Below are 23215 nucleotides of genomic sequence, written 5' to 3'. Positions count from 1 at the left end.
AGAGCCAGGCGCCATGCCCAGTGTGATCCTGCCGCTGTGAGGAGTGCAGGAGGGGAAGGAAGGGGAGGCAGCGCCGCTCTGTAGGTGGCAAGGTAGCGCTGACAGCTCCACAGAGTGGTGCCTCTCCAAAGATGGTAGCGTTATGTTTGTGTAAGAATCCAGGATGAACTGCAGTAAATTTCAAAATAAGGCATGAAGCACCCTTTTGCAGCTTTTTTAAAACTAAAAACTCATATTTTTTTCTCCCCAATAGTTGAAGTTGTATTTTTCTTTTTTGAATTGCAGACAAAATAAGTTTTGATATGTTTGGAGGGATGGCTAAGGATTTTTTAAAAATGATGCTCTGTTAAAAGGTTACATAGAGATAATATCTTAACTGGGCCAAATAACTCTTGTGTTATTGTCATTTAAGGTAAATCCACATTAGTTGGTTCAGTGTCATGGCAACCTGTGACCAACCAGCTATTTGTGTTGGATGATTATTTCGCTAACAGATGATTTGTTTTCAGCAGTATTAGCATCGATCGCTATGGTACAATGATAGCCAGGACAGTGAGACATAGACTTTAAGCTGAGTTGTTGATTTTTTGGGATCTCATCATAGTTTCTAAGAAAAAGGTAATGCATTGTTAAATGTTTTACATTTAATCACAATTATGTTTTTCATAATTAGAGTTTGTTTAAGTTGGCAAATGTCCACTTTGGTCTTGGCCACTCTTGCACTAGTCATTAGCTTGAGTCAATGGGACCAACTTATCTGGATTTATGCTAAATTAAGACGTCAAGAGAGTCACCGACTGAATGTTAGATATTTTGAATTGTAACCTTTTAACATAATCTCACTTCACAATTCTGAACTATCTTTTTAAGTGGACAGTCAAGGTTTTAGGCATACAAAAACTGAAATATGTTATGAATGTGAGGTAGAGAGCAGTCATCTGGTGTTTATTTGGCTTAGACTTGGGACATTTCCTCAAAAAGGAAGTGAAAATATGCAAAAGCAAGGCTTCTGTTTTTTTTTGTGTTTTTTTTTTCGTAAAGGAAGAAAATTTTAGTTTCTGTGTCTGTCTCAGTCTTGTGATGTCCTCCTCCCCTAAACAAAATGACATCACCTATTTAGGCTCCTGGTTCAATAAGAAAGTGGTGCTTTCCAAATAACTCGGTGAGGTCATGTCAGGAGGCGTTATTATTTCCATAGAACAGCAGCTATTAATGATTATTATCACTTTAAAGATCAAAACAAGAAAAAAATGCAGCAATTTATTGATTTTCCTTTCCGTGAACCCTTTTCTCTCTGCTCAGTTTCCTTCTCCTTCCTCCTCTCCCTGTAAATAAAGCCAAGATATCTGAGGCATCGATTCCCCTCAGGTGTCCTTCCTGTCTCCCTCTTTCCCTCCTTATCCTCAGGAGTCAGAGAGCTTGGTGCAGCTTGCAGGCATAGGCTAAGGCGGAGGTGAGGGAGAGGGCCTGAGATAACACTGAGGGAGAGTGGGTGCTGCAACACGATAGTTATAGTCCTCATGTAACATTCCTGTGACCTCCTCCTTGCTCTTGCTCTGTCTCTCGGTCCGCCTGCCTGTCTCTTTCAGTAACAGAAAACTCGTATAAGAGCAAATGCTTTTACATATATATTTTTTTCCAGTCAAACTTTATTTACCTGGATTTTTTTTTCTCTTAAAGGGACAGTTTTATTTATTTATTAAAACACAATTTTGTAAAGTCTTTATCAGTACTGTGATGGATGTGATAATATGATGAGGTTTTAGAAAACGAAATGGTCTGATTTGTTTCTGCCACCAATTTACTAAGACACAATATGTCAAAAATGTTTAAAAATGCTAATAGTTGCTACTATAAATATGTTTAACCTGTATGACAGCTATGACGGACACTTAACTTCTCCCAGTCAGACTTCTAACCTCAGGGGGTGTTCTTGCTGTTTTTCCAACAGGGAACGCTAAAATGTTCACCATCCAACTGCAAATAAAACACGCCATACATCCCGAGAAGGCTTAACAGCTAACCCTACAAGTTTTAGCTTATTTTAGCGATTTTTAAACAGCTAAAATGAAAAGGATCTGTATTAGTAACAGCATATTAACCGTTTTTATTTTCACAAAAGACCATTGTTAGTTTTTTGGTGTTTTCTAAGCTTAAAATCTGTTACAACAATGTTAAGCTTCCAATGTGTGAAGCTGCAGGCTTGTCACTGTATGTCTGTCTGATAAACTGGTTCTGAGTCATTCAGCATAATTTCCAAATAGCTACTAGATCTGAAAAATGTGAATATTTACTCCACTCTTGACAAACTTAGAGCAGAGATTCAGCTTGAAGTTGATCAGGTGTATTGACATGGACATTTCTTAGCTTAAACTACATTGACAATATTAACACTGGTCTCTTGTGAAAGAATAGGCAGTGAATAACCACTAGTACTGAGTTTTTCCTCACAGATATAAATAATCTCAATTTGAGATGTTTTAGAATGCTACAGGAAGCTAAAATGATGACTAATTGTGAGATAGTGCTCTGGCACACTCATTGCAAAATAACATATTTTTACTTCAGGTAAGGGAACTAATCCTGATAAAAACTTAAAACTTAAAACAATCCAAACTATCCCTTGAGATATCCTTGACTGTCCTTAAATTATGTCCTCAAGATCACCAATTCTGGCCTGAAACAACATGGGAGCATGTCTGTATAAACCCAAGAATAAAGATGCCTCAACAGCGACAGAAATGGGTCTGTGTATGTGTTTGACCTGTGATCCAGAGGCCACCTTAGCAGCGTATGGATCCAATTGGAGCTGCCAGGAAGCTGACAAAGTGTCAGTGGTCAGCCATGCCACAGGAAGTGATCGATTGTGGGCCTCAAGGGCAGAGAGAGAGCTCTGTCTCTGTCTATTTCCTGCCACAGACTACTTCTAACTCTCTGTCCACTATTAGCTCATTTTATATATCTCTCTCAAGTGATGCCAGCTGTTGTTGCAAAGTGTTTTCTACGTCAATATGTCCCTTATTAGCACTGTTGTTTAGCTTAAACTGTTTGATATTAAATGCTCTGCGTCTTGGTACCGATTCTATTTAAAACAAAAACAGAGCTACAGCATTTGTTTTCCAGCTATTCCATCTCTGTTTGGTTGTTTATTTATGTTTTACTCCACCCAGACACTCGTGAGCTGCTGCCCTCTTCCCGGTAATATTCCACTGGCAGTGAGCTAAAATGTGCATTGTGACTGGTTGGTTGTGTAAAGGTCACTTCAGCTGCAGCTGTGTTGTAGTGATGTGGAATTAATTTTAAAATGTACAAATGTAAAGCCCCAATTTATTTTTTTTACACTTAATAAGAGAAATGTACAGCAACTCCTCCACCAAAAATGTAAAGCCTCAGACATTATGTCACAGCCATCAGTATATTGTATTAGAATGTTTTGCACAAGTCAGCACAACACTATGAAATGGAAGGCAAAGATTTCTTTCAAAGTTTTTCATTAATGAAAATCTAAAAAGTATAGTGTGCTTTTATACATCTGTATAAGCTTTATGCTGCTAAGGACTAAAACATTTTGATATATACCCGAAGTTTAATCAGATGGGATGATGAATGTCTATCAACATGAGTTTCTAAGTTCAAGTTAGTGATTCTCAATTGTTGGATCTAGGTCTCGACTTTCATTGGGGCATTCGATCACATGAATATGTTTTGAGCTAAACTATTCCATTGCAGCTCTGACTGTATGTTGAACACAATTGTTCTGTAGATATAAGTTGAACCTCTTCTTTTAACATGTGTTATTAAAAGATTGCTCTGTGTTTATCTGTCAATCGTCCCATCACCTCAGAACAGCTACCTATTTCCTGCTTAAGCATCCCCACAGAATTATGCTGCCATGGACATGTCTTCAAAGAAGACAGTACGTCCTGCTTAATGTCAAATGTTCATTTTTCTGCCACACGTAGCTTTTGCATGCAAACTAAAAAAAAAGTCACTCTTTTTTCAAGTTTTGTTCAGTCCTGCACATTACTTGCTACAATGCCTTTACTCTAAATCCCAAATGTTTGAAATTCACATTTGCAATTCTGCATTACATTTCTTCTTGCACAACTTCCTTGACCAGACTAGTGCATTTCTTGGTCTTAATGATTGTGTTCACTAATGTTTGAACGCTTTTCACAAAATAACTTTAAAAAAACAATCGGTTGAGATTGCTTCCTTCACCTTCACAATTACATTCCAGTTTGTGGTGGTCTAGCACATAAATTCCTAACGAAATAAACCTCAGTTTTTGGTTTGCGATGTAACAAAAGGTAAAAGTTTAAGATATATGGATACTTCTGAAAGGCATTAAATAAGTAGATTTCCTGCAAGCACCTTTCCTTTCCCCAGTTCACATATTGCCCAGACTCCCAGAAGACCTTCATTGTTGAGGGCTATTGGGGGTGTAGGGTGTTTCTCCTTTCTTCCTCCCTCCTCCAGCCTTTTCTCTCCCCCATTCTCGTACTCATCCATCCTCCCACCCCCTCGGGACTTACCTGTCTGTTGCGTTCATCCATAATCCGCGTGATCTGAATCTTTTTCCTCCCCATCGTCCCCGTCTCTTTCTTTTTCTTCTCTTTCTGAATAACTCAAAGCTTTCTTCTTTCTTTTCTCTCACTCTCTGTCTCCTCTATTCTTCTTTTCGCTCCTCTTTCTCTTCACTCTTGCACTCCTGCTATCTCTTATCTAGCTTTTTTCTTCTTTCTATTTGTTCCAATCACCTCAAAGATTCCAGCATCTGTACCTGCAAGACAGAGAGGGAGGGGTAAGCAGAAAATAAGCATTAAATGAAATGAAATATGGCAAAATAGTGAGAGGGGAAAAATATATAAAAGTAGCATCACGACAGCCACAAGGGAGGGTGAAGAAAGACAAAGAATCTGTCAACAATGTTGTGAGAAATGCTGTGTTTTTCTCTGTCGATATCATGCAAATCAGTTTTTGCATTTTTTTTTTTTTTTTTTTACCGAGGCACCTACTATGAGAGAAGACAGCGCTGTCAGGATCTTGCCTCGTTCTTTGACAGTGTTTTGGATGTGCCACTAACTTAAATGCTCTAATCACCAACACTGTTACATTACCTCGGCTCTGAGAAACACATTTTATGTCTCTCCCTTGAAACAGCACTGTATATTGACAGTAGAACTTGCCAGCCATGTACTTTTACTACTCTATCTGCAGTCCATATCACATCTGCCAGTGAGGCAGATGTGAGCTACAGGATAAGTAGCAGATGTAAAAGCGGAGCCCGGGTCTCGCCACGTTCTGGCAAAACAAAGCCACAAGGAGAACACAAAAAAATGCTACCTTTCTCTGAAAGTCGCACTAGGATCGAACGCAACTCCTGCTTGCACTTAATCCAGCTGGAGAAACTGCAAGTCAGTGACACCACCTGATTAATAGTAAAAAACTGTACTTTTGTGTGAACAGCTGAGGGTGTAGAAACCCTCACTCAGGTGGAGTGCTGCAGCTTTATGTGCAGGACTGCACCCACGAGGAAAAGAGAACCGCGCTCCAAAAACTTTGAACGGCTGTCCGTGTGCATGCGTGTGCGCACGCACGCATGCACATAAACACACACACACACACGCACACACACGTGTACATGTGTGTGTGTGTGCACTCTTGTATGAGCCTGGCTAAGCCCGAGCTCCAGAGCATCTCTCTGGAGTGCTAAAGTAGGCCAACCCAATCTATCTCGGGGAGGAGCAGAAGAACTGTTGTTGTGTTTTCTTTTGACAGTAGAGGTGATAACGTCCCTCGTTATGCAAATGAGCATCCCATTATTTAAGCTCAGTGCAATGCAGGGGAGCTGTCAGCGCCGTCACATAAGAAAAAAAAAAAATCTTCCATCTACCCTGCCTTTTTTTCTCTACTTTCCCCTTCTTCTCTCTTCTCTCCTTTCTGAACCACATTTCCGGCACCTGGCAGCACAAGCATCAGACATTGATGTGGAAGACGACACCACTTCACCAAAAGACATGTCAGTCTCAGTCTCTCTCTCTATCACTCTCTGTCTCTCTTTTCTCAAACACCCTTGCTCTTTTCCCTCACTCTCTCATATTCTCTCCTTTTGCATACTCCCATACATATATTCGAACATTGTAATGCGCTCTTCTTCCTTTTTTTTTTTTTTTTAACTCTTCCCTAACCCGAATCCATGTATTTATTGAGTAACATGCCCAAGGGAGTACAAGGAAGATCCAAACCCCTTAGATGTAGTGCAGGACACTGCTATGCACTTGACCTTTTTGTGCTTGTGAGTAGGACATTGATAATGAAAGCTTGTAATGGAGACAACCAGGGATACTTTGGCTCTTAGTGACAGACCAAGGCCTGTGGCAACAGCACACAACTGTGTTACATGTGCAACAGAAAATGAAGACGATAAAAGAACAGTACAAAACCTCTAATAAACTAATATTTGCCATTTTGCATTTTTAAAGTTATTTTTTTATAAATATTTATGTAATATAAAATAATTTTTATTTAATTGTGAATGTTTTTTGATAGGAAAAGAGACAACCATCTATCAAAAGACAATAAACTATTCTCAAATGCGTCTGTTACATTGATATTTTTATTTAAATTAGCACATCAATAATTATTTATCTACTTCTCAGTAATCAGAGGAAAAGCTATCAAACATTTCTTATATTTGCTAATCAGCTCTTTGAATGTTTGCACTGGGATTTTACTTTTTATCTTTGGTGATATGATTCATGTCCTTAAGACTGAAAACCTTCCTTGCCATCATATATATATATATATATATTTTTTTTTTCTTTTTTTTTTTTAACTATACCTAGTCAAAATATATGTATGTATGTGTAAAACACAGCAGCAATTATTATTTATCTTCTGTTTTAAATAAGTCAGATCATGGCAATCATTTTTGCTTCTAAAGAAACACCATCACCATAATTGTTCTATATTTTACAGACCAGTCAACCAGAAACTGCCATTACATGAAAAACGAATACAATGTGGGACAATGGAGTCTAAAGAATAAAGAAATGATAGACAAAAAAAAGAAAAAAAAAACTTTTAGAGATTTGGAATACACCCACCCATGGAAGTATTGAAATGCTGCGTTCGTCAGCTAACACAACGATCAGACTGAACCATTATAACAATAAAACGAAGATCCTAAATAATACTGTGGCAGCTCTAAAGAGGCTATCCAAAACATCTTAGCATTGCTCTGCGCAAACACACCCATCCATAGACAGGAAAACAAAGAGCTGCCCTCTGGTACTCAACAAAAAAGGATGTTGTCAGACAAACTAGGATTACAAGCCAGCACTAAGGCGCTTGGCACAAGACAGCCAGACAAGGATATCAATCAAGCCGGAGTACCTCAATCACAGGCTGACAGCATCATCCCCTCCCAAGTCTTTGTACTCAACATTACCCAGCCTGGGCATCACTCCAAACAAGGGAGGCATTACCTCCGTGATCCCTGCCTCCTGGCCTCCACCTCCTCCCTCTAGTTCCTCGTGCAGCTCGCTAAGCAGAGCTGAAACTCTCAATGTCAACACCCGCTGGGGCAACACCTTAGGCCTTACGTAACGTTAACACTAAGATTAAGCCTGTGTCCTGAACATTTAATCCCCGATTCTGGCTCTCAGCACCAACTAGCACTCCCCTGAGGTGAGGTTCTGCTGCCACTTAGCCCCGTATTGATGCCTCCTCGGCTCAGCCAGCTTCCCCTATGCCTTTTCATCTGTGCTTCGTCTACCTCCTCCTACACAACAGGGCAACTTGCCTTCCCCTTCCCCCCCACACCACCCCATCTCTGTTGCCACCAAACCCCCCACTTTTCCTCACACCCGCCCCCGTCCCATATGAGAGCCAGACAGCTTCTGGTTAAGAAGTGAGTGCCCACCTCCTCATCGGGCTCCTTTCCCTTTTTCTTCCCTTGTGGTGGATGGAGCATCATTTAACTTAACAGATTACCACTGACTCACTAAATCCAATTTAGCCTCATAACGCCAAGATAAAAAAAAGAACTAAAGGGAATTACAGCAAACAAGCAGTTCTTTTTGAACTTGCTCGAGAGGCACAACACTTTAGTCCCCAGCTAGATTGTTCTTGCAGGCCCCTGACACTGATACCTGACCAAAAGTGGGCCAATAAGATGAGAAAGTAACAAATGAAATACAAACCTACATGGTCTAACACTTTAAGCCAATTTACTAATCCCAAAGTAGAGAAAAAGGGAAAATGAAGAAGACACAAAAGAGACTGTGTACTATGTAGAGTCTAGTCTCTTTCACAACATACTTAAAGCCAGAATTTAGATGTCTAATTGTCATCACTGTAGCCTCTTTCACAAAACAGTTCTGTCATAAACCCATAAAGATAAGCCCCACTTTGAGCTGCCTCTGGCTGGTCCTATATGACAAATCAAGCCAGTGAATTTTTTTTGCATGTCAGATAAACTCAACCTGACATTCCCAGACCAAAGAGGAATAAAGTTTAACTCATTAAGGTCAAACATCTCCCATTGTTCCATGAAAACAAATGGGTGGTGTCTCCCACTTGCACTGAAGAAACTGAAGTTTACAGATCTGTTTTGTTTTTGGTGCACCTCCATGCACCCCACAGTGTTTGTTAATGTCTAGAAATTATTTGCATTATTCACCAATCTGCTCTGGCCTTACCGTTAAATATCTTGTTCAGGTTATAGCTATGTCACCGTTTGGAGCAAGGAAGCAGGTTCACCACTAAAGAGGTCAGCTGACTTTGGGTGGTGACTACCTGGCTTGGTGTCTGAAACGTTATATTCAGAAAACACACCAAGGGGACGAAATAGGTATCTAAATCCATCCAAAACCATCAAATAATCCTAAACCTAGGCGGACTGTTGCATTACGTCAATCATTTTTTTTTGCCATTAACACACAGATAAATAGATAAATAGACTTCTGTCAAGGGTTGATTCTTCAGTAGCAGTTTTACTAAAAAATAGAATAAAACTGAGACATTATCACAAGCCACTTGTGCGACATCTCCCACTCTTTAGAATGGGAGACGTCTGACACAATTTATGTGCACCGCTCTATATTGATCCTGCTGACATCCACTTCAGTCCTGGGTTATGGGCAGAGTTGTTGGTTTGATTTTCACAAACTCACTTATTTGCAAGATGTCAGTGATTTGATCAGTGATTTATGGACGGCCAAAGGCAGCAAGGCAGAGGGAGGTCCGGAGGCTTCCAACTAATGGTATTCCTCTATTAGCACAAGCCAGAAGTAGACAATCGGAGGGAGGCCGGTGCAGGCAGTTGCTGAGGTCAGAGAGCGCAGTGGCATCAAGCAGACAGAAGGACAACAGTTGCTCCTCTGCTTGTTTAACATCTTTGTTCTTTGAGTTGGAGGGGTGACAATGAAAAGCTAGAAGAGTGGTGAGAGGAAAACATAGAAATTGAGTGAAGAAAGGAAAATGGAGAGAAGCATAAAGAGGGATCTTTTGAACAGGCACCATGCCTCTCCAGGGGGAGGGGAAGAGCTGTGCCCACGACCCTCCCATCTGTTAAGCAGACGGATGGAGAGATAGAGAGAGAGAGAGCGGAGATTCAGCACGTAGATCTAATGAGCATTTTCTCTCTGTGTCTCAGAAGTGAAGCTGAGAGGACAATGAGAACATACATACTCAGAGCACCACAAGGCTTGATTCTAGGTCGCCTCTCTCCCAAGTGTTTAGTCACTAAAAACTAATATACAGCACATGGCGCTTTTTCACTATCTAATAGACTTGTGTAGACTGGTTTTTAATGTGGCTCCGTCATTAAGGACGTACAGTAAGAACGTCTCCTTTAAATTTTATGGACAGCGAGAAGAGAAAGAGGAACTCTTAGCTTGAGTCATCCGGAAGACTAATTCATCATTTTGAAAGACAGCTGTTTTGTTTGTGAATGAGGAGAGTGGGCATGACAAGAAATGTTCAAGAGCCCCAGTTCCAAGAAAAAAAAAAAAAAAACTAAAGAGATAATCTCAGCATTTAGAGAATCACGAAGCAAAATGTTGAGAACGAAACCAGCGCTCTACACTTAGACATGCACTCTGTGCCCATTTCTGCTTAGGCTGCTGTTCTTAGACTCTAATTCCACATGTTATAGCAAATTGGGGAAGGTCATTTATCATGACAGAATTGGAGATGTTTTTCCAAGAAGCTACCTCTCTATGCCAGGTACATCTGCAACACATTTGGTTATGTAGTGCGGCGCACAAATCTGGTTCATGCGGTCTAGAAAGAAATAAATAAAGCACTGGGCTTAACAGTATTGCAAAAAATTCACAATGTTTGGCTGTGTTATGCACAGATTGCTGGTATGGTTTCAGTCAACGTACACCTCTCCAAATAATAATTTCTGCCAGATCAGTAAAAATAATAATATACATAAATGTTCTGATGACAATAGAATAGACTGGCTAAAGTTCTTATCTGCTGTAATTTAATTTGCTCTAAAATTTGAAATTATACCTCTGACTGAAGATACGGGCAAATTAAGGCACATAACTATATCCTTGAAGTTATTTCCAAACTCCTAAAGGTCAATATACGTTGGCCCAGGCATCTTTCAGTTATTGAAGAGTATAAATATAAATAAATAGAATTTAATATAAACTGGAGTTTCGGCAAAGATACAAGCATTTCTGAGTAAACTGGAGGTGTATGGGAGAGCCCCTTCCTTGATATAAACTCCTTTTATTATCTTAAGGAGGAGAATAATAGAAAGTGTTGAACAGTTTTCCAATATGGCCTAACTTTCTGTAGATGCACTTCACAACAGCCTTTAGGTTTTAGCATTTTAAACATTCGTGTTTGACACGCATTTTGCTCAAGAACCCTTTTAATCGGTGGCACCGTATTTTTTAGTTTTGTACTTTGTGTTTTCGTGTAAGAGCATACTTGTTTTGCTTTTCTTTTTCTTATTTATTTATTTTAAAAGCGTGGATGTGTTTGCAAGTGCATTGACGTGCTTATGCTTTCAAGCTGTTACACAGCAGTGCTTTATCTCCAGTAAGGTTGGATGGACATATACTGTAACAGCACAAATGAGAGGAAGGGAAGAATCAGGAAGAGGAGCGAGTCAATGGTCGGGCCGGATGAACAGAAAAACGTGTGCTGGGTCTCATTGTGTCTCTAATGTCATTACAGGCAGTGACTCCTCTATGTGGCACGCTATACTCCCCATCTGTCAGAGCGAGATAGGCAGGGTGACGAATGGCTATCACTGTTACTTCTCTCAACCTCCTCCACCCCCATCTCACTTCAGTGTCTGTACCTTTTTTGAAACACAGGAGGAGAGGGGGGGAGAGTGACCTGAACCTGGGCGGTTGCCCAAACGTAGGTGGACATCTATGAATCTGAATCTCAGCAGATATTAGGGCTAATTTAACATGTTAGCAGCTAAAGAGATTAGCAACATGTACATCTGGGGATTAGAGCGTTTGTGGTGGATCATCTTATAATGTGTTCATTCTCTTCCTTTTTTTAACCAGTGTGTTTCTAGCACCGCTTGAATTTCAGATGCTGCCGCTCGTGTGCATCTGTGTCTATGTGTGTGTGTATTTGAGGATATGTCTTCACCTGTCTCTCTCTATTAGATCACGGTTTAGTTGGATCATTAGTGAGACAGAAAAGGTTTCACATATATTCTATTTTCAATCTCCATGTGACACAGAACTGAGACACCTGTCTATTGATAAGGAGAAAAGTGAGCCAATAGCCTATGGTTGGCACACGTTTCAAACATTCTGTCAAGCCCTCGTAAATGTGATTGACGTTATGGTAGGAAATTTACTGCTATAGGCAGCATCTCGAGCAACACTATATGAGGTCTCAAATTCTCATTAATGCCTGATTGTCTTGTTTCTAAAGTCAGCTTTAAATTTAGGTGGATTTTATTCTGATGTAGTTTTAGTAGCATTGCTTCCCTATTAGTTCTACGGTCTAATCACTCCTTTCCATGATCTTGGAGGACAAGACAGGAAACACACACACAAACAGCTCAGTGGAAGGATGTGACAGGCAGCCAAAGACAATCAGAGGTGCTAAAGGTGTTTCCTTCCTTGAATTAGTCTGATCGCAAAATAGGGAGTATCTCCAGTAGCGAAAAAAAAGAAATAAACAAAAAGAAACGCACTTCCAGAATATGAAATACTTTAAGCTGTAAACATTTCTTAGCAGGTGTGTGAGTTACACGATAGTTTTACTCAAACTCGATTCCAAATCATTCAAATTTTAACATTATCTGAAGATATTTTGTATTATTATACCAAGAACAAGACAAGAACTGACAACTCCCAAGTTTGTCGGCCGAACCTCAATAATCCCTTTATCAAACTTCTGATTTTGTTTGAATTTTTCAGAGAATGGCTAAAATATATGTGCATAATCACAATAGCAAAATAATAATAGTTAATATATTTAACTTCCAGCTAAGTATAGATAAAATGTAATTTACAACAAAACTCAAAATACAATGAGCAGTGCTAAACTGAATCATATTAACACTGTGAGAAATTACGCTACTTTTGTAGGTCTTACTGCCATTATTTCATGAGTGTATCTGATAAAATAAAGATGCCTTTCTATGAAGATTAAAATTTCACAATGACATACTTTTAAATTCTTAACATTTTATACTAGTGAAAGACAATTTTAGTAGAACTTTCAAAACGCAGCTTAATTTTAACATGTTAAGATATTCTGTAATTCACTGAGCATGTGCTGGTTTCAATTGTGGACCTTTGTAGGAGGTGATATAAACACAGCTGAGACCAGAGGTGTGTTGTTCGTTTGGCCAGCTGTATGTTTCACTCAGCACCAGGAAAGGCAGGCCTTGGGCCGTCACAGCAGCAACACAGATAGGTAGCCATCCGTCAGAGCCAGTACAGAGACAGGTGAAAGCCATCTTTCCATAACCCGGCGCTGACTTCCCCAAGGACAAAATGACTTGACATAATGCGTCAAGCCCCCCCTCCTCGTTTGAAAGGAGGCCAAGAGCTGTGAAGCTGCAGCTGCCGGACCAAAGGCAAATCGAGCAGGAGGCCACACATGAAAGCAAGGAGAAGCCAAACAAACTGGGAAATGGAGAACTAGTAGCTACGCCAGTTCAAAAGGCTTTCTGTCTCAACTGTCAGCAGCCGTCTGCTGCGACGGTGGCTCACAAGCAGGAGCGACAAACAAATAAGCGTAGATGACCGCAGCTACATTAATAGCCACGAGCCAAACTGGAACAAAATGGAAGTAAAGAAAAAGAAGAAGAGGTTAAAAGGAGGAAGCAAATGCAAGCCACAATGTGGAAAGGCCCAGGAAGGCGGGAATGAATCACCCTTTGGTATATTCAGTCTTTCCATTCCAGTTGCTTTGGAGGGGACAGCAGTTAGACAACACGTAGGGATACAGCAGAGATAAAAATGAAAATAATCTTAATATTTAATTAATGTGATTGACGCTATTGAAATATCGAAGGGGTCTTGAATATGGAAGTGGTGCTGATTGTGGTAATAATCACATCTGATTTATAAACACAAATAGTTTCACCAAGTTTCACTTTTTCAACACCACAGCAGTTTCTGTCACTTCTTCCTCTCTGTCACTCCCTTTTTTAATGTCACTTTACAGTCAGTAGGAACCACTCACTTACTTTAAATGTTAGCCTGAGCAGCACCATAGCACCCAGGTGTTACCCGACTGCTGAAGGAACAGGAACAGAAAATGTACACCATAAGCTTCTATGCCAGAAAGACTTGAATGCAGTAGTGAGAAATTTTCCACTCCTCTAAAAAGAACAAAATTAGACCAATGCAGTGAAATTACAGCAAACTTTTCACTAATTTTACCCAGCCCCCAAAAGTACACCCAGGAGTCATGTTGCTAAGAACACAAAGCGCTGACATATTCACCCAATTATGTACTCTGCCGAGTATGACAATGTCTCAGGATGTTACCAATGTTCTACGCTGATGGAGAGTGTGTGTATGTACATGTTTTTGTCTGAGGTTTAAAAATGAAGCCAAGGCCTCGTTGCTCATGGACCGTTAGACACATCTCCAACAAATTCTGTTTATACAAAAATATTCTATAACCAAATACATTCTGACGCCACGTAAAGACAACTCTAAGAACATCCTGTTTATTAGTAAAAAAAATACTTAAAACAGAATTCTTAATATTAATTCTAACATCTTTTCTACATCACAATGATATAGCTGAATCCAGAAAGAAGTTTCTCCAAGTAAAGTTTATATATTTATACTGCTGTGATACTTTCCATCTGATTTACTTTATTTGGTTAAAGCTGTTGTTCGTTTGTGATCTCTCTCAAGAAAGACCTAGTACTAAAAGTTCTTGATGATGACAAAATGTATCCAAGCAGCTGTCCACACATTCGTTAAGTCAAATAGGAGTGTAAGAAGATCACATGGGCCACACAATATTAAAACTTCAGAATATTTATTATCTACGTGAATGCTGTCCACAAATTGCTACCCTGCTGACTTCCTCTGGTAAAGTAAGTCTGTGCTATTATTATGAACCGTAGATATGAAGTTGAGAGCTTTAAGCTTGACACCTGTATGCTTAAGATTCTTATTTTGAAAAAGTGAAGGAAGAAGTCCTTGAGTTACCCTGCTGTGTTAATGGAAATGAGTAGTAAAAATGTTCGTTAGACTGGTTGACAACACTCCATTATGAAACATAAGCTTGCCTCCAGGATGATTTATAAGATTTATAAGCAGTGTGAGAATACAACAACTGACTGACCTTTAGCCACTAACAAAGGGGCTAAAAGGTTAACACACCTGGAGTGTTGCTTTTTTCATACATATTTAAGAAATCCTTGAATGTCCTATGGTCACCATTCAGGGGCGCCTAAATGCTTTCTCTCACCCGAAAGCTCTGGAGCTGCAGCTCTGAGCTTCTGCCCCACAGTGGACCAACACCTCTCACCTCCCCCACACAGCTCCTTCAGACTAGTGACCACAGCAATTAGCAAACACCTGGTGGAACTGTGCAGCTGAATTTATCATGCAAACTACTTCTCAGTCCAATACTCCTAAGAACGACTGTAAACAGCATCATGGAGGAGCATTGTTATGATGATGTCCTCAAAGGGAGAGTCTGAAAGAGTGGGAGCTTATTAAAGAGCCAGAGGCTAATTTCAAGTCGTAAAATTACGAAGTAAAATGTTTTTTAAGTTGTTTTATATACGCAGCATTTTTATAACAACTGAAGGTAAAATCTAGAAAGCTTATGTTAAATAATTATTTATGTATAAATATAATTGTTTATATACACATACATAAATATAATTGTTCATATATATAAATATATGTATATAATTGTTTTGTAACGCTTATTCAATTTAGATTATTCTGTAGTGCTTTAAGATTATTAAAAATATAATGTGTTATTTTTAAAACCTTTTTCACGAAAAATGTTTTAAGCGTTCTCCTTTAAATGGGACCTATTGTACTTATTTGTACAAGATGGGATAGGTCTACCAGCTTTGCACAAAATTATTCTCAAATAATGAGATTGCACTGGCTCAGTTCTGAGGAGCCTCCTAAACCATCAAGGATGCTGCAAGTGGTTTCTGAACAATAAGGCATGTTCAAACTGCAGGTCTGCAATGAATAGTAGGGGCCGTTTTCTTCAGTCAAGGTCTGTTGAAAAATCTCGCCATGTTCTATTGGTAGTTTTCAAAGAGTTTGCTATGTCATTTGCGCAAACTAAAAGTTTCTTAGGCATCGTCTTTGATGTGGATTTTGTTGATCATTAGAAAACAAAAGTCAATAATAGTTTGGAGTTTGCGTTTGGCTACTCTGATGTATACATTATATGACTTCAAATATACAGTAGACCTACATGAATACAAACCAATATATTTTCCTGATGCCTAAACCAAACAAAACTTTATTCTTCTATTTGCGACTTTCTGTCTTTTCAACCATTTATTCAAAAGCTTCTTCTAAACAGCTGATTATCACTAAAATGTAATTCAGCAACAGTTTAGCTAAACATGATGTAATACATGCCTACTTGCTTGGGGTTCAGCACCCCACCTCTTCACCCTGAACCATATCACCAGCAGACATCAGAGTTGAGACAATCCACTGATGATTTCATCACACCCCCACCCTTTACTCTTTTTTTCCTTGCCACAGTATTCTAATCACCCTAATTAAAAGCTTTGTTCATTTAGAAATCTCTGATGACAATTTGTTTCACTCTACCCTACAGCAGTAGTAGCCGTGAGGAGAGGAGAATTAAATTTGATCTTGTGACAGCAATTATTAAATGTTCCCTCCTGGCCTCAATTAGGGCCCGCAGGCTAATGCTAACATGGCTAACCCTCAAGCAACCACTTGCAGCCTTGTTCACTGTCTCTCCACCACCGTCTTTCAGTGTACATGCAGGAAGGAGTTTTTCTGCTTTTTGGTTTTGGAAGTATGGAATATCTTGTGGGCTGTTATCTGATTTGCATGCTTGCTAAAAGAAGAAGGGCATATTTCCTGTTTTTGGGTTGACTAGTTAAATATCAGCTAGTGTAGACTAGCAGATCTATGAGGAAGTTGTGGAATTTACTAGTCTTTCTTGCTGGGCTGCATCAACAAGTTTGGCTTCTACCAAATCTATGATGTAAATTGATTATTTCTGAAGTTATGACCATCTTAATGTACCAAAGAAATGAAGTGATACCTCTTCCTGCCACTGGGACGTCATTACAGCTTAGCCTGGAGCCGATCGGTCGCAGCCTTGCCGAGTTGAAAAGAGTGCCGCCACTCGGCTTTCAGTCTATGCACAGTGTGTGGGTAATTTGCAGAGAAGTAGAAGGTTGCACACTTCAACAAGGATGTCCTTCATAGATTCAACCTTCTGATTTTCCTTTTTTTCCCCTCCTCTGGTCCCTGTGCTCCACTAGGAAACCAAGTAACCTAGATCGCAGAGTAGGCAGAGAGGGGATTGTGAAAGAGAGACTAAGAGGCAGAGGAAGAGCAAAAGAACCAGTTGAGAGGGTTTGTTTTTTTCAACAGCAAATGATTGAGCTGATTATTGTGAACATTGTTTCCCTGCTGACGATGAGCATCATTAAAAAGAAATTGGTCCACTGAAATTGTTTGTTTAAGAAATGCTGGTTTAATGCTTCCAGGCAATGTCCCCTCACCACAGACACACACTCACACACACGCACGCACCCGCACACACACACACACACGCACGCACACATCAACCAATGTACACTCAAGATGTAAGTTGGGAGCATTACATCTACAAATTATGTTATTCTCATGGGTTATTTCAGATCAATTTGGCCACAAACCAAAAATAAAGCAATAAAATAATTGCGTTAAAAATCTTTTGCTGTAGATAATGTCAAACTGAGTCTCCTAAAAGAAAGCATGGCACTTTTAGAGCGTTACAGTTCCCTGAGGAGAGTCAGTGGCGAACTGCATGAGGCAAAAGGTTGTGCATGCCGTGCGGAGGGCGTGTGGCGGCATACGGTACCTACAGATCAGCCTCTGTTTAGGGGAGTGGCCCCCACTAAGGCTCGAGCCAGGCCAGACCGAGTCCAAGCCTATCATTACTCATCGGCTGGGTGCCGCGCTCCTTTTTGGAGTGGTTATGGAGGGAGGGCATGGGGGGTGGGGGCGACTGGTGAACTGGTGAGGGTCTGGCAGCTCCACTGTACTCCACTCCCAGCGCCATCACAACCCGACCTCATCAAAGTGAGCGCTCGTAATTTGTCACAGAAAGCAGCCAATTAACATATGTTAGGGGAGGGAGGGAGGACAAGAAGAAGGGAGGAGAAGGAGGAGAGGGTGAGTGAAAAAAGATAGCGTGTGATTAAAGAGTCTGCACAGCTGCACAACATCAAGATGGCAAAGAGGTTTAAAAGAGACCTCAGACCCAGTAATCTGATAAAGCGTGCTGTTACTCACCCCCCTCACCTCCCACCCTTTTGGAAAGAGAGAGTTGGGGAAGGAGAAAGGGGAAGATTGAAATAATAGAGACAAACAAATATTAAATTACTGCTTTGAATCTACAAGCTCTGGCAGAGTGCCTTTACTCTAAAGATGTGGCTACAATGAAGGCCCCCCCCTCATGCCAAAGCGACTACTGTTTGACCACACTCTATTTTTAGCCTAACACTTACCATTTCTACAGGAATACGCCAACAACCTCTACTTTCTTTTTGCTCTAAACTATAGTTTCATCTCAAAATGTAAACGTGTGGTTGCACCCCTGCATTTAAACTTCTTTCTCATGAAACAAAAGGTTTTTTTTCCCCCTTTTTTTGTGTTTTTGCATTTATTTTTCTGTCACAACGTTGTAGACAAGTTCCTTACATTGTGACTTGTTTGTTTGCTTTCAAATCGTGTTCCTCATGGTTGGTTTTTAAAACGCGCGCGTGTGTGTGTATGCGTGCCTCTACGAGCGCGCAATCTTTTACGTGTCTGTTGCTGTTGTTGTTGTTGTAGGAACATCTTGTGAAGTGAGTCGTGTGATATTTTGCCTTGTTGTTGGATACGGTGGCAGGCTGAATGCATTAGCATCGCGCACCGATGCCATTCTGTGTTCTGTCGTCTCTCAGCCACCTCTGCCTTGTCTCTCTCTCTTTCTATCTCTCTCTCTCTCCCTGTCTCTACAGCGACTGATCACATGGACTGACAAGCGAGTTTTGGGTTTTTCGTATGCCCCACCATCCTTCGCTATGTGGTGGATCTGGCTTCTTGGGCGAAGAAATTGTTCACTGGTAGAGAGGGATCTTTCAACAAATTTGAGAGATTTCAAAATCTCACTCAAACACTTGCGTTGCGGGGAAATCCCCTTTGCTAAAAGACAACAAAATCTAAATTATTATCCTGATTATTACAGAGGAAAAGCTCCTTATTTGGCTGATGAGCGCTGTATATAAATCATAACTGTTTCTTTTTTCCTCCTCTTTCTTTCTCTGGCACTCTTATCCTTGCCATCGAGCATCCATCATCATTTATTTATTTTTTCCTATTTGGGATAGCAAGGCCCAAAGTGGGGGAGCAAAGGAGAGATGGAATATCAGTGCACGGAGGGGGCAGCGGCAAGTTGCTGCAATGTTGATTTTTTCTTTTCTCATCTGCTTCACAATCTAGTGGTTCAGTGAAGGACCTGGGTGCCTCGATTCCACCCCCCCAGCTCCCGCCCTCGCCTCAACTCTCCACTCAAATCCCTCTGCTGCGAGCACAGCTGCACTGTTCACATAACCTCGCCTGCAACCCCCCCTCCACCACCGCCACCCGACACCCCCCACTCAATGATAGCAGAGCACGTCCCATCCACTAAGCAACACAGTTTTTCCCAGTTTATGTACGTACACAAGAGCAACAGACAGAAGCAGAGGCTGGTGGGCACACAACATATCCCCCTTTCCTCCTTTTGGTTCTTTTCCCTCCTAATTTTTTTCTCATATCATTCAATTCCTTCCCCTACTCCTCACCCTAAGAAAAATTCCCCGACCTTTTGACCCCCAGAAGGCCTGAGAACATCCATGAGCACTCGCACACAGGAATACTTATACACACACCCCCTTAACTCAGTTCTCCAAATACAAACTGCCCATTTTTCTCCTTACCAAGTGACCTGCATCACAGCTGTGTGTGGGAATTTGTAAGGGTTGGTGTATTAGTGGAAGTCAGGGGTGTTTCTGAATATAAACCAAGTCCAAACTGAAATGTTTGTTTTGGTCCAAACATAAAAATATAGTTTACGCATGGAAATCAATAGAAGAAAACAACTCCTATTTTTCTGTTTTCTTTTTATTTTTGTCCAAGTTTTACTTAGAAACAACTTTAGTAAAATAAAATGGATTTCTGATCTAAATTCCAGATCTTTTTTTTTTCTTTTCTAAAACTGGATTACAAACAAAAATGGATTTTGTCTACCCCAAGTCTGAATCCAGTCTGGGCATGAATCTGAATGCAATATTTATGGCACAATTCAAAACTATACATGAGGCTACTGTGCATATGTCTATATTTCTTTTACTGTCATTTTACATTGAAAGAGACTGACTTTTTTGTAATCATTTAAAGTAGAACTTTGAACACTTTGCTGAATTTTTATTTCTTTTGTTTAAAGTTGATTTTACAGGGGCTCAAATGAATGATCATGTGTGAATTATTAATTAAAGTTGGTCCATGTCTGTACGCATCACAATTAACACCAGTACATTTCTGGTTTACACAATGCATGTGCGCCCCATGCGTGTACATGTCTATATGTGTGTGTTTGCACGTGTGAGTGTGTATGTGTGAAACGGAGAGTAGGGAGGTGAACGGCACTGGGCTTCTGTTGCACCTACTGAGCATTATCCCAAATAAACAACTCATTACACGTGTACTTAACCGAGGGGGAACCGGCGAGCTGTGCAAGCTAATCCCCATTATCGTTCCCAGCGTTTCTCTTCCGATTAGGCTACAGGGAAGAGGAGATCCACAAGGTAGGTCGCTCAGCTTAAGAGGAAGCAAGAAGGAGATAGAAGAAAGAAAAGCACCTGAGTTAACTTCCCAAGAGTACCTCCTTCCCCTACCTCTCTTCCTTCTCCCTGTGCTATTTGCTTTTTTGCTCTTACTTGTTTTCGACCACCTCTTCAGAACTGGGTCATCGACAGTTTGTGGAGCAGCATTTTGAAGAACATGGGAAAGGGACGAAAAAAAAACATGTTCTTGCTATGAGAATAATCTAAGGTTTCTTTAACAAGTAGCCTGGTTATCATAGTAAGCTGTCAAAAAACACATTAAAAGGAGGAGGCACAATTCCCTGCTCAGAGAAAATGGGGGGTGGGGGGAAGCACTCCTCATTTCCAGTGTAAAGAGACAGTCCACCAAGGGCAGCATAGTGCTTTGCAAAGACTCACTCTCTCTTTCTGGCCCACTCATAACATGATTATGAAGCCCCTATTATGAGGGCCAAGATGCAGAGTGTCAGTCATTTAGTTGGAGAATAATATCTTGGGCTAGGATGCAGAAAAGATGACACTCGTTTCTTTTTTTATTAAAAAAAGAAAAGAGCTGCAGATGAAAGAGCATCTGAGGGTGATAATGTGGCTTCAACAATTAGATGGCATGGTCGAGAAGTGGTGCCCTTTGAAGAATAACGGGATTAACCAAGAAGACTTCCATTTGCCCACATAATAAAGACAGAAAAGTCAGTTTGACTGAGAATAATCCCTTTAAAAAATAAATGTTAGATAGTAAAGTATAGAGGGTAAGGTGTTTTATGGCCATTCTACTCCAATGGCATAAAATTGCACTAAAGAGTTTGGCTTTTTGTTGTTTCCTTGTACCCCCATTTAGCTGATTGTATGAATTTTTAATATCTTAAAATAAGGTAAGACACTATTGAGGAAAATTAAGTGTCTGCTATTTCACAGAAGACTGTTTAGTTTAATGTTTTCTCATCTGAAAACCATCCTTCTTACTATACTAAAGCTGTTATAGGAGTTTACTGGTTGTATCAATCCAGCTGTATCAATCTCACACCAGTATGAGATCTGGAAAACCACAGTCTCTTCTGGAAGTATGGTTAATAGCTGTGAATATAACATATTTCAAATTTAGTGGTTTTGAATTGCAAAAACAAAAAAACTGATTAAAATGGGGTTCAATCTGGCTAGTTGTTAGCCTGCTACTGCGCTGAGCTTTTTTTTTCTTTTTTCTTCAAGTTTACAGCAACATGGCCTTTTTCTAATTTACAAAACCTACCTTCAAATTTCTAAACTTTTTAGTTTAGAAGATTTTGTTTTGATATTTTTAAGTTTCTATGTTATATCAGAGAGTTAACGAAGGCTTTTCAGACCTAACTTCAAGTCCTTCAATGTTTTTCGGTATTTTCTCACACTCCCAATCGGCATGCCATCCTGTTTGCTTGGCCCCTCAGAGGGGATGGGGGAGTGGGGGAGATGGAGGAGACTGCTCAAAGTGGGCCGGCAGTGGATGGATGTGACGTGGGGGAACTGGGTCTCGACTGGAAGGGGAGGCTGGAGCCACGACAGGTATCCCCCCTCACTTCCTCGGCTATTTATAAAACCGTGAGTCCAGCGCCTGGCCAAAAATAAAGACAGAGGCCATTTTTATCAGCAACGATGACAGAGGGGACAAATAAAGACTCCCTTTATGCTTTCCAAACACAAACACACAGGAAGCTGAAAAATACCCATGCACGTAAACAGCTGAAAGCGAAAAAGTCCTCACAAAACAATGAAACCATCTATGTTGTCCTATTCAGCAAACGTGCACACACAAACACACACACACACAAAGGGGACAAAAGTCAATACCAAGGCTGAACTATTTTAGTAGCAGGACTGTTTAGGAAGTGTGGGCCAGGTGCCAGTATTCTCCTCAGTATCATCTGGCCTGTCACTGCAAATGGCGCTCTTACACGAATTCATTTCTTTCCTTCTCCCTCACCCTGTCCTCTCCCTTTTTCAGTCAATCCCCTGCTCCATTGTCACTACTCTGTGCATATCTCTCTCCGCCAAATAAACAAGGCTGTTTGTTTTTCCACCAGGTCCAACCGCAGTGCCAGGTGAAAGCATCTGCTGGCAGGATAAAGAAAGTGGCTGTTGTGAGACCACAAGCCCCCCAACACCACCTCCCGACCCACCCTGCTCTGGCCTGGCAAACCTTGAAGCAAAGCACTCGGACTGGAGTTTCAAACAAAGTGCCCCCCTCATTTATTATACATGCAACTGCACTGAAAATCTCCTTCTCCAACGCCATCTCCTCTCTCTTTCGGTTTCTCTCTCTCCATCTTCTTCACTCTCTTCTCGCCTCGTCCCTCGTCCCTCTTCGTTTTCTATCTTTTTTCTTTCTTTTTCTTTTTTTCCAGACAGAGCATCTATAAAGTATGAATAAAATTAATGACATCACGAGCTGCACTTTGGAAGAGCCACTGTAAGGAAAAAGCCATACATCAAGGGGCAGATGGAGTCAGGCAAAAAAAAAAAGAAAAAAGAAAGTTTTTAGAAAAAGAAAGAAGAAAAAAGAAACAGGAGTGGGCGGTAGGCGTCGCTTAGCTCTTCCCCACCCTCAGGGTACTTCCATATCGCTGTATGCTGTTGTGCTTATAAAGTTTGAATTCTAATATGCTTTTGTTCATCTTTTAATTATCTTAATTT

General features: G+C 40.5%; 1 protein-coding gene across 24 annotated transcripts in view; it reads right to left on the bottom strand.

Moving 5' to 3' along the window:
* mef2cb (myocyte enhancer factor 2cb) overlaps nt 1–23215 on the bottom strand; it is a 90834-nt gene that overhangs the window by 48963 nt on the left and 18656 nt on the right. For 22 of the 24 annotated variants that reach the window (XM_081610608.1, XM_081610596.1, XM_081610601.1 and 19 more), the window contains one exon: nt 4536–4783. In XM_081610608.1, coding sequence (XP_081466734.1) covers nt 4536–4589 — 54 coding nt within the window. In that variant the 5' untranslated portion in view covers nt 4590–4783. Of the gene's footprint in view, nt 1–4535; nt 4784–16755; nt 16992–23215 lie in introns of all 24 variants that reach the window. The other 2 variants (XM_081610598.1, XM_081610597.1) reach the window with 1 other exon arrangement.

The sequence above is a fragment of the Poecilia reticulata genome, chromosome 9 (genome assembly GCF_904066995.2).
Source record: "Poecilia reticulata chromosome 9, P_reticulata-male-v2, whole genome shotgun sequence".
In the NCBI taxonomy this organism is placed as follows: domain Eukaryota; kingdom Metazoa; phylum Chordata; class Actinopteri; order Cyprinodontiformes; family Poeciliidae; genus Poecilia; species Poecilia reticulata.
This window is presented reverse-complemented; position numbering and strand designations above follow the sequence as displayed.